Here is a 12,814-nt window from a genome sequence, read left to right as displayed (position 1 = left end):
CCCCTTTACCCCTAAATATTTTGGAGTATGTTTCCTTCAAACAGAAATTGTTTGGAATTGTTTTGCATAGCCACAGTATATTTATTGAATTTAGGAAATTCAACATTGATACAGTACTTTTATCAATTATATAGTGTACATTCAATTTTTTTTCACTTGTCCCAGCGATGTTCTTTATAGCTGTTTTTACCCCCTTATCCAGTCTGTGATCACAGTTTGCATTTATGTGTTGTCAAGTCTCTTTACTCTCCTTTAATCTGAAAAAGTTCTTCAGCTTTTTCTTGTCTTTCATACCATTGATATTTTTGAAGAATACTGGTCAATTGTTCTGTAGACTTTTCTCAAACTGGTTTTATCTGGTGCTTTCTCATTAGATTCAGGTTATATGATTTGGCAAGAATACCATTGAAGTGATGTGCTGTTCTCAGTGCATTACATCAAGAGGCACATGGTATCTGTTTGTTCCATTACTAAGCATTCTGTGTTGAAACTGTTCTTGTAGTCATATGAACTGTGACATACATACATGGATTATAGTTAAAATTTGAGTGTTTACCATGTGTTGTGTACAGTGCTAATAAGCATTCTGCATACATTAGCTTTAAGGAACATTATATGTTCCTTAAAACAACTCTAAGAAATAGATGTCACTTTCTTCGTTTTATAAATGAGAAAACAAAGGTTTAGAAGGGTTAATTAAGGTAACATGGCTAAAAATTACCAGAACTCAAACTCCTGTCTCTCCAATTCCAAAGTCCTTACTCTTCTTTAAAAGGAAAGAGTAGCACAGAAGAAACTTGCACAGTGCTATTAGTGTTGAAGCTAGACTTCACGGATTGGAATTCAAATGTTGTGTCATTGCTAGATTGGAAGTAATTGCTAGCCCTCACACTCGGAGTTTTTGAGGTGTCTTTAAGGAGAAGAACCTAGATTTTTCCAGTTTGGATTTCCCAACCATAAGACCCATTTGCCTGAGGCAGTCTTGGTTTATACCTATTTCCTAACAGTTATTAATAGTGTCCCCATTCATTTTCAAAAGTATCATCGTTTAGTAATTATATGGTCCCCTACCCAAAATCCTTCCTTGAGTTCTCTTCAGATCAACATAGAGACTGGTGTTTCATTGTAACCAACACTAACATAACTTGGTATGTTTTTATAAGCATGGTTTGCTTAATTTAGTCAACAGTTAGCAAGATTTTCCCACAGTTGCTCTACTGAAACATTTAAAGTAAATGATATTTTATCCCATCGTACTTCAGTAGCCATGACTAAAAAATCAGTTTCTAAGTTTCTGTAAACCTATCCAGAAACAGAGGTACCTTTGGCAGTGTGAATCATCATCCCTGATGTAATTTGATTTTCATTTATCATTGTCTTAAGGAGGGGGTGCACCTGTAATTGCATGCTAGTGTAATGCTTCTCCAGTGTGCAGGACACAGCCAGGGAGAACAGTCCTAGCCTTGTGGCTCATGGGTGTTCATATAACTTATGTTCTTTTTTCTTTTGGCAGTGCACGACTTAATTTTCTGGCGAGATGTGAAGAAGACTGGGTTTGTCTTTGGCACCACACTGATCGTGCTGCTCTCCCTGGCAGCTTTCAGTGTCATCAGTGTGATTTCTTACCTCATCCTGGCTCTTCTGTCTGTCACCATCAGCTTCAGGGTCTACAAGTCTGTCATCCAAGCTGTACAGAAGTCAGAAGAAGGCCATCCATTCAAGTGAGTTGAAGTATCACAAGTAACACTCTACAGTTTAGGGAAGGGATTCACTGAGGCTGGTCAGATCTAAATCAGACCTGATTAAAAATCAAGAATTATAGGGCCTAATGCAGCTGATCAGTGGCATGAAACATCAACTTGAGACCACCTTATGAGGTGAACAAGTTGGGAGCTAGGAACTTTTTAACAAACTAGAGGCTCACCAAAAAGGACTGTCTAAATTCCTGAGCAGGGTCAGTAGGGAAAGCAGAGCATCTAGGACAGCACTCAGATGGGGTCCCAAGTACATGTGTAAGCCGCCACATAGTTAACTCTTAAAACAGCCTTGAAATTTTGGTGTTGAGGCTGCCCTCTTGGCGATACCAGAACTCGGTGTGTTTACTCTTGGTTTTATTACTGATTTCCTTCCTGTCTCTCCTTTAGTTTCCTTAATACCAGGGGCAGGTCTTGATTAAGTCAGTAGGTCATGCATTTCTAGAATCCAGTTGCTAACCTTTCCTACTGTGCTATGACTTTAACAGATGTTTTCTTCACGCTTTTCCTCTTGAAAGTCTTAGGCCATAAAAACTTTAACATCAGCAAATGACAGGGTTTTTTTTGTTTGTTTGTTAGTTTTTAATTTACTTTCAAAATGACAGTTTTTTAAAACCTCTTCTCATGGAAAAAGAAACACTTCTATGATCTCTCAGAACTATGACAGAATAGGTGTCTGGCTGCAGCTCTGGTCCTTGTATTTTCTCCTGGTGAGAATAGAAGCAGTAATTTAAACTATATATGACATTTAAAAAGTTATTTGCAAATTAGTTTTAACAAATCAATAGTTGTTGGTTGGTTGAGTGGATAAATTTTACTGCTTTGCCACAAGTTCCAATGTGTTAGCAGGGTTTTTTTCCCTTTTGTGTGACACTGTTGTGGATTTATAAAATGTGTTTTGCTAAGTTGCATTAATTACAGCATCTAATTTTTATAACTTTTGTATTTGGTAAATATTTTCTTAATAAATAGGAAAGAAAAACATGTCTGTTCCTCTTCTGTTTTTCTCACAAGACTATAGGCTCTTTAAGGCAAAAGCAGTTTTATCTTTCCTGATATCTCTACACCTAGCAGAGGGTCTGGTACTCAGTAGGTGCTCAGCACGTACTGAGCGAATGAACAGTTTATGAGCAGATGGTTGTATCGCAATTCTGTAATGTGTCTGGGGACAGGACCTAGGTCTTTTTGTTTTCTTAACAAATATTTTATAATGCCTCCTTTATCATTTTGAAATGCAATTCATAGATAATATACCATATAATATAATGTTATATAATATACCATTGTATGGTATATTATATAACATATATAACAACATTTTAAAAATTGATCATTATTATAAAGAGTGATAAATAGAAAGCCATTGACAATAAAATAATATGTATTCCAGTCAATATTTAATTGCTTGGACATAACTACACCAAAAAAAACCCATAATAAAGACTTGCACATACATGTATAATCTCCCTTATAGGTGTGATTTTCTAAAATGATGGGAAAAAAATCTTAATAAGGTTTTAGCATAAACAAAACACAGTTTTAGACAATTCAGGATATGTTAAAACTATGGGAAAAAATACTTTGCTCTTATATGTTCTGGGCTCTTGATAATTATAAATAGGTTCGCCTTCATGAATATCCTATGAGGCAGTAAAAGTTATGCAGGACATAGGGCAGTTCTTTTTCGTGCGTGACACTCCCACCCTGCGGACATCTGGCAGCTTTGTCTCTGCCCACTAAATGACAGTGGTGCCCCCACCCCACCCCATGGCAGCAAAAAAATGCCTTTGCAGATTGGGGAATTTCATACTCTAAAGAACTTCTGTGCTAACAGAAAGAGATCTTCTCCTGCCATGTCAAATGTGTGACTATTGTTTCTTCTTCTGGAAGAGCCTACCTGGACGTAGACATCACTCTGTCCTCAGAAGCTTTCCATAATTACGTGAACGCTGCCATGGTGCACGTCAACAGGGCCCTGAAGCTCATTATTCGTCTCTTTCTGGTGGAAGATCTAGTTGACTCCTTGAAGGTTAGTTGCCTCTACAGCTTTTGGTGGTGAGGCTGAGGAAGATCAGGGACGAGGTTATAATTCAGAGGAAAAGCAGTTAATAGGGTTTTATCAGACAAAAGCAAATGTATGCTTTTCTCCATCAACCTGTAAAAATGGGGACAGGAGTTAGTAAAGGAGGTACCTCTGCGCCTGGAGAACTAACATCAGAACAAGGCTAATGTATTAATTGACAGAAATGCAGTTACAGTCTGTTTGGGGGCCTGAGAGAACTATAGAGTTCTCTTACGCACCCTCAAATGTATAGTACAAATGAGGTAACCTTCATTTTGAAATTATTTATGGCATACATCACTAAATTTATGCAGACTCAGTTAGCTAGAGAAGAATGGCATCAGTTAACCTGAATTTTGCATTACGATTATTCCTGCTTAACCCTCTGATGTTGGCCTTCACAGCTGGCTGTCTTCATGTGGCTGATGACCTATGTTGGTGCCGTTTTCAATGGGATCACCCTTCTGATTCTTGGTAAGATGGCAAGGAAAATGTCTCCAGGCTCTATGAAGTAATTGCTAAGAGTAAGAGCAAAGAGAGTTGTCAGCATTGCTCCAATCCTTCCACATTGGCCCAGCCTTTAACATCCATAGAGACCTTGACCTCAGAGGAATCTGTGTTTATGGCCACAGGTTTACTAAATGGTCCTACCTATAAAGAAATATCCAGACAGCTAGAAATAAAGGAGAGTTGTCTAGATTTGGTTTAAATATGGGGATCTTATTTGTAGAAATCATTTTCATAATTTGGAAATTATTTGTAGTACAAAGAAGGAAGCCTGTGTACCTGTATCTAACTGTCCTTAATTGAGAGCTCTGGCCAGGATTTCTCATATTGAAGAAGATCTGTGTTTCCCTATATTTTATGAGGAAAAATGTTCCTGTTACTTATGTCTTGAGACTTTGTGACCATCTCACATTTACACTTGCCATGTCTCATGATTCTGTCTTACAGCTGAACTGCTCATTTTCAGTGTTCCAGTTGTCTATGAGAAGTACAAGGTAAGCATTTGTCTGTTTCTAATCAGATATGTTGGTGTACGACTAATTTTAGTTCATTTTTTAGGCATTGAAAGTTCAGAGCAATCCTTTTCTAACCATTTTTACAATCTAATTTTATAGGTCAGGTGCCTGTAAGAAACTGGTAATAGTGGTTTCCTTTAAGGAGAGAAGCTGAATGTCTAGGAGAGTTAAGGGTAGGAAGGGAACTTATACCTTGCTGTGTGCCTTTTGAGGGTTTTGTTGTTGTTGTTTTTATTTGGTTCGCTGGGTCTTGGTTGCAGCAGGAGGCCTCCTTAGTTGTGGCATGCGAACTCTTAGTTGCGGCATGCATGTGGGATCTAGTTCCCGGACCCAGGGATTGAACCCAGGCCCCCTGCATTGGGAGCACAGAGTCTTATCCACTGCGCCACCAGGGAAGTCCCCACCTTTTGAGTTTTTATCACATGGATCTGTTCCAAAAAAATAAGCTGAAAAAATGCTTAAATAAAAGCTGGTGTCTAAAAAGAAACTTAAACTGTTAAGGCTATTGTGGGGATCCATCAGTATGAACAGATGTTTGCATCGTACAGTGGTGTATACAGAGTATACTAGATGCTATGAGGTTGTTCTTGATAGATTAAGTCATGCATCAGCAGACTTTTATTCATGGCTTTTTAAAAATTATTTATTATTTTATTTATTTTTGACTGCGTTGGGTCTTTGTTGCTGCACCCGGGCTTTCTCTAGTTGCGGCGAGTGAGGGCTACTCTTCGTTGCGGTGCGCAGTCTTCTCATTGTGGTGGCTTCTCTTGTTGTGGAGCATGGGCTCTAGGCACACAAGCTTCAGTAGTTGAGGCACACGGGCTCAGTAGTTGTGGCTCGCAGGCTCTAGAGGGCAGGCTCAGTAGCTGTGGCACACGGGCTTAGTTGCTCCGCAGCATGTGGGATCTTCCCAGACCAGGGCTCGAACCCGTGTCCCCTGCATTGGCAGGTGGATTCTTAACCACTGCGCCACCAGGGAAGCCCTATTCATGGCTTTTTGATATTAAATGAATTAGTCTCACCCAGGAGTCAAAACACATTTCTGATTACAGAATATAGATTAGACACACAGTTTCTAGTATTCAGAAAATGCTATATACTCCAGTGTCTCTGAAGGAAATACCTAGCAAGTACTTTTTAAAACTGAGCACTATTTTCATTTTCCAGAATATTCCATAGTGTTTTTTAAAAATGGTTAAACTAGACAAAAAAAATTACCTTCAGGAAAATTGTTAATCTGTGTGTTGCCACAACTGAGTTGCTTTTCTTCGTTAAAGATCCAGATTGATCACTATGTTGGCATCGCCCGCGATCAGACCAAGTCAATTGTTGAAAAGTGAGTATGCTTAGGTCCCACATTTCATCATGATGTGTTTTTTTTTCCCCAATTATTTTTAGTCTCCTGTGTAAAATGCTAATGCCAAAGAAAGTAATTTTTACCCTGGGGAAAAAGAAAACCTTGGTTAATAGTTTGATTTTACTAAAAATTATTTCATCTGTTTCTTTGTAAAGCATGCCTTGTATCTTAGACTAAGAAGGATCAATGGAGTTAGGATCACTCTGCCTTTTTGAACCGGTTTTTTTTTTGCTTTTTTTTTTTTCCTGGTGGTACGCGGGCCTCTCACTGCTGTGGCCTCTCCCGTTGCGGAGCACAGGCTCCAGACACGCAGGCTCAGCGGCCATGGCTCACGGGCCCAGCCGCTCCGCGGCATGTGGGATCTTCCCAGACCGGGGCACGAACCCGGGTCCCCTGCATCGGCAGGCGGACTCTCAACCACTGCGCCACCAGGGAAGCCCTTGAACCGGTTTTTAAATGTTCGTGGTTGTCTACCCACCTTCATTTATTTTCACAAATATCAGTTTTATTTTATTTTATTTTTTTTATTTTTGGCCACGCCACACGGCATGTGGTATCTTAGTTCCCCGACCAGGGATCGAACCCACGCCCGCTGCAGTGGAAGCGTGGAGTCTTAGCCACTGGACCAAGAGGGAAGTCCCCAATTTTCACAAATATCAATTTTAAGCCAAACTCTTCCCTCCCTTTTCAGAAATAAAAATTTTAGTAAATCAATGTATTAAAGTTCAAAGCTACCTCTTTTTTCTAAGACTACCAAATCCTTCTGTTTTAACCAATTTAATATTTAAATCAAGTAATAAATTGTTGGTAGACATTTTTATGATTCCCTATATCACAGAACTGTTTCTCTTTTTTATTTTCAATTATTTGTAACAAACACTATGGAACCCAGCACTTTGAATTAAAATGTTAATATTTTTCCATGTTTTCCATATTTTCTTCAGATTTTCTTCAAGAGACAAAACATCACAAGCATTTAAATCCTCTTTGTGTCCACTCCCACCTTTCACACCCCAAATTTTAGTGCTTTTTCCAGCTTTGATAAGAGGAAATCTTAACTATATCCAGACAGCTCTGGCTTGATGCCAGGATCTTTACCTACTCTTTTGCTTTCTTAGGTAGACATTGGAGCTCAAGCCAGACAAGGGCAGTTAGGACAAATTTGTATATGGTTGCTGTTTACTCCTTAGTGTAAAAGATGATCATAACTTAGCTTTAAACCTAAAGTCTTGATTAGCAGTGTGAGCTGATTGGCCCACTCTGTGGGGAGTAGCTTTGACATTAGCTGAGGGATGTGAATGTCCCTTGGTACCCTTGGTGATGGGTAACCTCAGTGCACAAAATAAAGGACAGCTTTAGTGTCCTGTGCGGGGCGGGGAACTATTGCCAGCTCCTGTAGTTTTTTTATATGTGACCTTGACCCTTGACTCCTGGTTCCTTCTGTGACACTAATGGGTAACCTGGCATTCCAAGAGAAATGGGCTCTTGCACTGCCATCATGTAGAGCACAGTCAGCAGGCATTATGCCTAGATACATCTCATTCTTCTCTGGAACCCCCAGTGAAGGAGCCAGGAGGTTCAGGCAGTGAAAGAGGACAGGCAGCAGGCACAGCAGCAGGGAGGGGGATGGGTCCTGGTACACTCCTCAGCTCATCCCAGGCCAGACTCAGCCCCTGCCACTTTTCATCCAGAGGAAGCCCTGTGGAAATGGGAGTGTTTTTCACATGGCTCCGGTAAATCCAGGAGTGTCTTCTAGCATCAGTGTTAAAATAAAAACCTAGAACTAATGTCTGTATTTTCACCCTTTTTTTTTTTCCTTTTCCTTAATAGGATTCAAGCAAAACTCCCTGGAGTTGCAAAAAAAAAGGCAGAATAAGTACATGGAAACCAGAAATGCAACAGTCACTAAAACACCATTTAATAGTTATAATGTTGTTACTTGTACTATGAAGGAACCGTGCTCAGTGTCAGCTTGAGCCTGCATTCCAAGCTTTTTTTTTTTAATTTGGTGTTTTCTCCCCTCCTTTCCCTTTACCCTCAGTATCAAGCACAAGAATTGTTGGACTTAAAAAAGAACTGATACCTTAGAACCCAAAAGGATAAAGAAAGAATCAAATTAATAGGATAAATCAATACCTTAATGATGGTGGAGCTTTACCTGTAGCTAGAAAGGAGGGGAAAGATTGGAGGTAAAGGAGAAAATGGAAAATAAAACACATCTCTTGGGTTCTTCTATTCAAATTTCAAGGACTAGTCAGTCTTACATAGCTTTCCATCATAGTTTTGCCCTTATTTTTAAGTTAAGAAATAATGATTAACTTATAAAGAAATTATCTGGGGACAAGAATGGGATTCTTTCCCTCTTTTTTGTTGTTGTTGTTGTTGTTGTTTTGTTTTTTGCAGCCCTGTGATCCCATCTTCCTGCCCCACAATGTGAGCAGCTACCCCTAATATTATTCTTCTTCATTTAACGACATAACTTTCAACTCTATGAATAACTTATAGTCGATAGTGATAATTCCTGATTCTCAGAATGCCATCCGATAACCAAGAATGCAGATGGAAAGTAGGATGAGAAGGAGTGCACAGGGGTGCTGCTGCGACTCCCGCTTACCCTTAGGAGAGGAAAGGCTCCGCCATGTGGGACTGTGGGGTCTGTGTCATCTCTTTCGGACACCAGTTCTGAGCTTTAGTTTGAGAACTTATTCCTGAATGGGCTTTCCTCCCTCTTTCCTACCCTCAAGTTTAATAAATATGGTTGTACTTTTCTTATTATAAAATAAATGTCTGTAACTGCTGTACACTGCTGTAAACTTGTTAGAGAAAAAAATTAATCTGCATGTGGGCTCCTCAGTTACTGAGTTATTGTAATCCTGTCTCAGTCCATGGTGGGGAGACATTCTCAAGAGGTGAACTACAGAAACACAAAGGCCTTTTTTCTCTTTTATCTTTTCCTCCTGCACATGTTACATCTTTAACCTGTGCTCATCGTTTTCCCCTAAGGACCAAAGCTGAGCTGGCTTGAGAGGAGATTGTGTCTGTGGTTAAGAGATCACAGATTTGTGTAAGGAAGTGCATTTTGTGATTCATATGGAGTTTTAACTTGGAGGCTAGCTTATTGGGTGTGTGTTGTTTGAGGGTTCCTTTCATTTTCAGGCACATAAAATGTCTTGGCACCTCTACTGTGGTACAGGGTACCTTTTGAGAGTGTTGTCCAAGAAGCTTTAGGTAAGGGTGATCAGGCAGGGCCAGATTGTGTTGACAGGCTCCGTGCACAATTAAAAGACAACAAAACAGTTCACGTTGACATCAGATGGAGGGCGTTTGGGAATCTTTGATTCCCATTTGAGACTTATGTCTTCCTCCCTTTCCAACATGAAAATTCAGTAAATTTGAAAGAAAATCATCTGTGAGTTCCTTCAGGTTGTAACTCATAGTTGTGATAATCCAGAGGGAATAAGCACCGGTGACTTTAAAGGCTACAGTGTTTGACAGTCCCAAAGTAGTGCAGCTCTGTAGAAGGTAGTGGAAGGAAGTTTTCCTTCTACTTTGTTGAGGAAATTACTTAGGAATTTAGATGGGTAAAAGGTACCCTTGCCTTACTCCACTCTCTTATTTTCTTAGCCCCCTTTCCTTTTGAAATGTTTAACTGATTTCATGTCATAGTAGGGAACGCATTCTCCATCCCCATCCTTTGCCCTCCCAGGAAGTAAGTATACTGATCATCTTTTTGGGCTTCCCCTCCAAAGGACCTTTTTCTGCAGTGGAAGCCTCCACACCTAGCTCTTTGTTAGTGCTGTGTTTAGATTAATTTGGACAGATCTTTGTGCCACACAAGAATTTTTTGTTTTTTTAAGAAAAATCTATAGGTGAAAAATTACTAATGAAACTGTGTGTGCGTGTATGTGCGTGCAACATAAAAGTACAGTAGCGCCTAAGGAGCTTGAATCTTGGTTCCTGTAAAACTGCAAATTGATGTGGTATTAATAAAAATAATAATAAAAAAACACAGTGACTGTGATGTCATTCTGCTAACTTTATTCTTTATACACAGTTTGGGTGAAGTAAGAACCAAACAAGGCTTCCACTGGCCCCCATCCCCACTCCACTTTTGAGGCTTTAAAAAGAGAGACTAATAGTTGATACTGGTAATGATTTCCAAGACTGTAGAATTTCCATAGTAGAGCAAAACTGTGCATTTGGTTTCTGACAGAAAATAAGAGACCCTCTAAGAGATGACCTTAGGAAAAAGATGATGAGTGGAAGGGGGCCAGAGGGGTCTGTTGTCCCAGTTTACACCAACCTAGGAAGGTTCCCCCACCTGCAACATGAAGCAGCCTATAACTCAGTCACAATGTACTTAAAATGAGAGTCAATCACCATGGCAAATGGAAACTTTTCCATCGGGTTTTTGCTGAAAGAACTTGCCTCAGATTAGCTCTTTCCCAAGACGAAGGCTGCCATGACCCTTAAGCTGGATTTTAAAATTTTATTCAACATACCTCTTAGAAAACTTAGGCTGAAATTTTAAAAAAATAACTGATGCAAACAACTTCACAAATACGCATACAAATGTTCAAATAATATCACTAACATGGTATATAAATATGTATTCAGAGTAACATTTACATATTGGCCATAATAGCAAGCATACCATTAACAAAAATATTCATGAAGAAACTTCACCTGTTCATATCAGACTCCCAAGGCAAGGAGGAGGCACCTAGAGATGGGGACCACCTAATCTCCTAACTCATGAGGCCATAGCTGCAAAGTAGTAATCACTGCAGTGGCACTTTCTAGGTCATTGGTGCTCAGAACTTCAGCATGCCTCATGATCACTGGAGGGCTTTTCAAAACGGACTGCTGGGCTCCACCCCAGTTTCTGATCTACAAGTTGGGGCCCAAGAATTTGCCTTTCTACTAAGTTCCTAACGGGATGATGCTGTTCTGGTGGCCACTTTTGAGAACCAGTGGAGTGCTTGGGGCTGCTGCTTAATAAAGACATCCACTCCTGCCCTCCTAAGTCCTCTCCCTATCAAGGGAAAAACCATTCCCACCCTGCTCTCTGCCCTGGCTTACCTGAACTTCGGCAGAGGGCTTGGATGACTATAATAATTGCCCCAGTTTGCCTATTGTTTTTGAATAGGCAGAGTAGCAAAAGTGGCACAACACTCCTTCTGGATCTGAAAACAACATGCATGAAGGAAAATTAAAAAATGGTAGTATCCAACCTGGTGCCATCCATAATCCCTGTTCTGAAGCTTTTAATACTGTCTCAAAAAACCTGGAGGTTCAGACACTCTAGGAATTCACTTTTCAGTCAACTGACAGCCCATGCAGTTATTTCCTGAACCCCTGGTGGCATCAACAACACACCACCAGAGCCTTGCCCAGTAGAGAGACCTTGGGCCAGGCGGCAGTCAGCCCTACTTCGGGAGTTCTGATGGAGAAGGCTGCTGCTGGTGCCCTCCAGCTGAAGCCAGTGGTGGCAAGACTGCCCTATAGAATATTCATTCGTTACAAGGAAGTGTGCTGTTCTTTGCCATCCCCAGGAGGCCACAACTGCACTGAGGGCCTGCAGCACCCAGCACAGGTCATCCTTCGGCAGGCCTAACGGTAAAAGAAATTTTAACTTACCAGAGATTGGGAGGCCGTGTAGTGTAGTGCAAAGAACACTGAATTGGGAGTTGAGATTTTTATTCTAGTCCTAGTACTATTCCTACCTGGTGTGCGATAATTTCAGTTTCCGGGCTTCATTTTACCTATCTGTGAAAGGGGTGGGGGCAGGTACTAGATCTCCAAGGTCCTTCCAACTCAGACAATCTTGAATTATATAAAAATGCTATAAAATCCGTGGTATAAAATTCAATTCCCAATCAGGAAGAGTCAAGGGGACTGGGCCTGAGGCACTTGAACCTTGGGCTCTGGCCTGGGGGCACTGGGATGAGAGGAAAGGCTTCTTTGCTGTCTGCTTTCCCACCCCACAGAGGCAGCTCCTGGCCCCGGGTGCCAGGGCCCCTTCCCCTCCAGACCCAGCCCTGAAGTCCCAACCCGCTGACCTCCCCACTCTCAGGCTTTAAGACCAAAGGAACTGGCCTATGTGAAGAGCAGACAGTGGGTGCCAGAGACTCCGAGGAGGGGCCCCGATGAGACACACATTCGTCTATGATGTTTGGGGTCCTCCCATCCGCGCCTCCTCGCACCTCCTCCCTTTAGGTCCTTCCTCCACCACCTCACAGCTTATCTCTGATACACGCATAATAAATAAGACATTTGCACATAAGGGTGACGGACAGCTCTCTTCCCGCCCCTCCCCCTCTCATATAAAAGCATTAAATACAGTTTCAAAATAAAATACAAAGAGCAAAAAGGGCCTGATCTTGGGGCCACCTGTTCTCCACAGGAGAATGAATCTACACATCCCTCTCGGACCTGCCTGGGAGATCGTGGGGCCCACTCCCGGCCCCTCAGGACCTGGCGCTGCCGCGGGGAAGAGAAACGAAGGCCGAGGCCCGGCCCCAGGCCCTGGGGGCTGAGAACGGGTGGCGCGTCCACCGCGTACAAAAGGGGACAGGAACAGAACGCCAACTGCCGGGACCTCCAGTGCCCCGGGCTC

General features: G+C 41.3%; 1 protein-coding gene across 7 annotated transcripts in view; it reads left to right on the top strand.

Annotated features, from left to right (window-relative positions):
• The window catches only part of RTN3 (reticulon 3), a gene marked incomplete at both ends in the record, with an annotated part of 56,473 nt that extends 48,302 nt beyond the window's left edge, over positions 1 to 8,171 (top strand). For 5 of the 7 annotated variants that reach the window (XM_079707285.1, XM_079707282.1, XM_079707281.1 and 2 more), the window contains 6 exons: positions 1,514 to 1,721; positions 3,645 to 3,783; positions 4,221 to 4,290; positions 4,771 to 4,817; positions 6,116 to 6,174; positions 8,026 to 8,071. In XM_079707285.1, the coding sequence (XP_079563411.1) occupies positions 1,514 to 1,721; positions 3,645 to 3,783; positions 4,221 to 4,290; positions 4,771 to 4,817; positions 6,116 to 6,174; positions 8,026 to 8,071 (569 nt within the window). Of the gene's footprint in view, positions 1 to 1,513; positions 1,722 to 3,644; positions 3,784 to 4,220; positions 4,291 to 4,770; positions 4,818 to 6,115; positions 6,175 to 8,025 lie in introns of all 7 variants that reach the window. The other 2 variants (XM_079707283.1, XM_079707286.1) reach the window with 2 other exon arrangements.
• Between the last annotated feature and the right edge of the window lie 4,643 nt (positions 8,172 to 12,814).

The sequence above is a fragment of the Hyperoodon ampullatus genome (genome assembly GCF_949752795.1).
Source record: "Hyperoodon ampullatus genome assembly, chromosome: 7".
Taxonomy (NCBI): domain Eukaryota; kingdom Metazoa; phylum Chordata; class Mammalia; order Artiodactyla; family Ziphiidae; genus Hyperoodon; species Hyperoodon ampullatus.
Note: the sequence above shows the minus strand (reverse complement) of the source record. Positions and strands in the feature narration are given on the sequence as shown.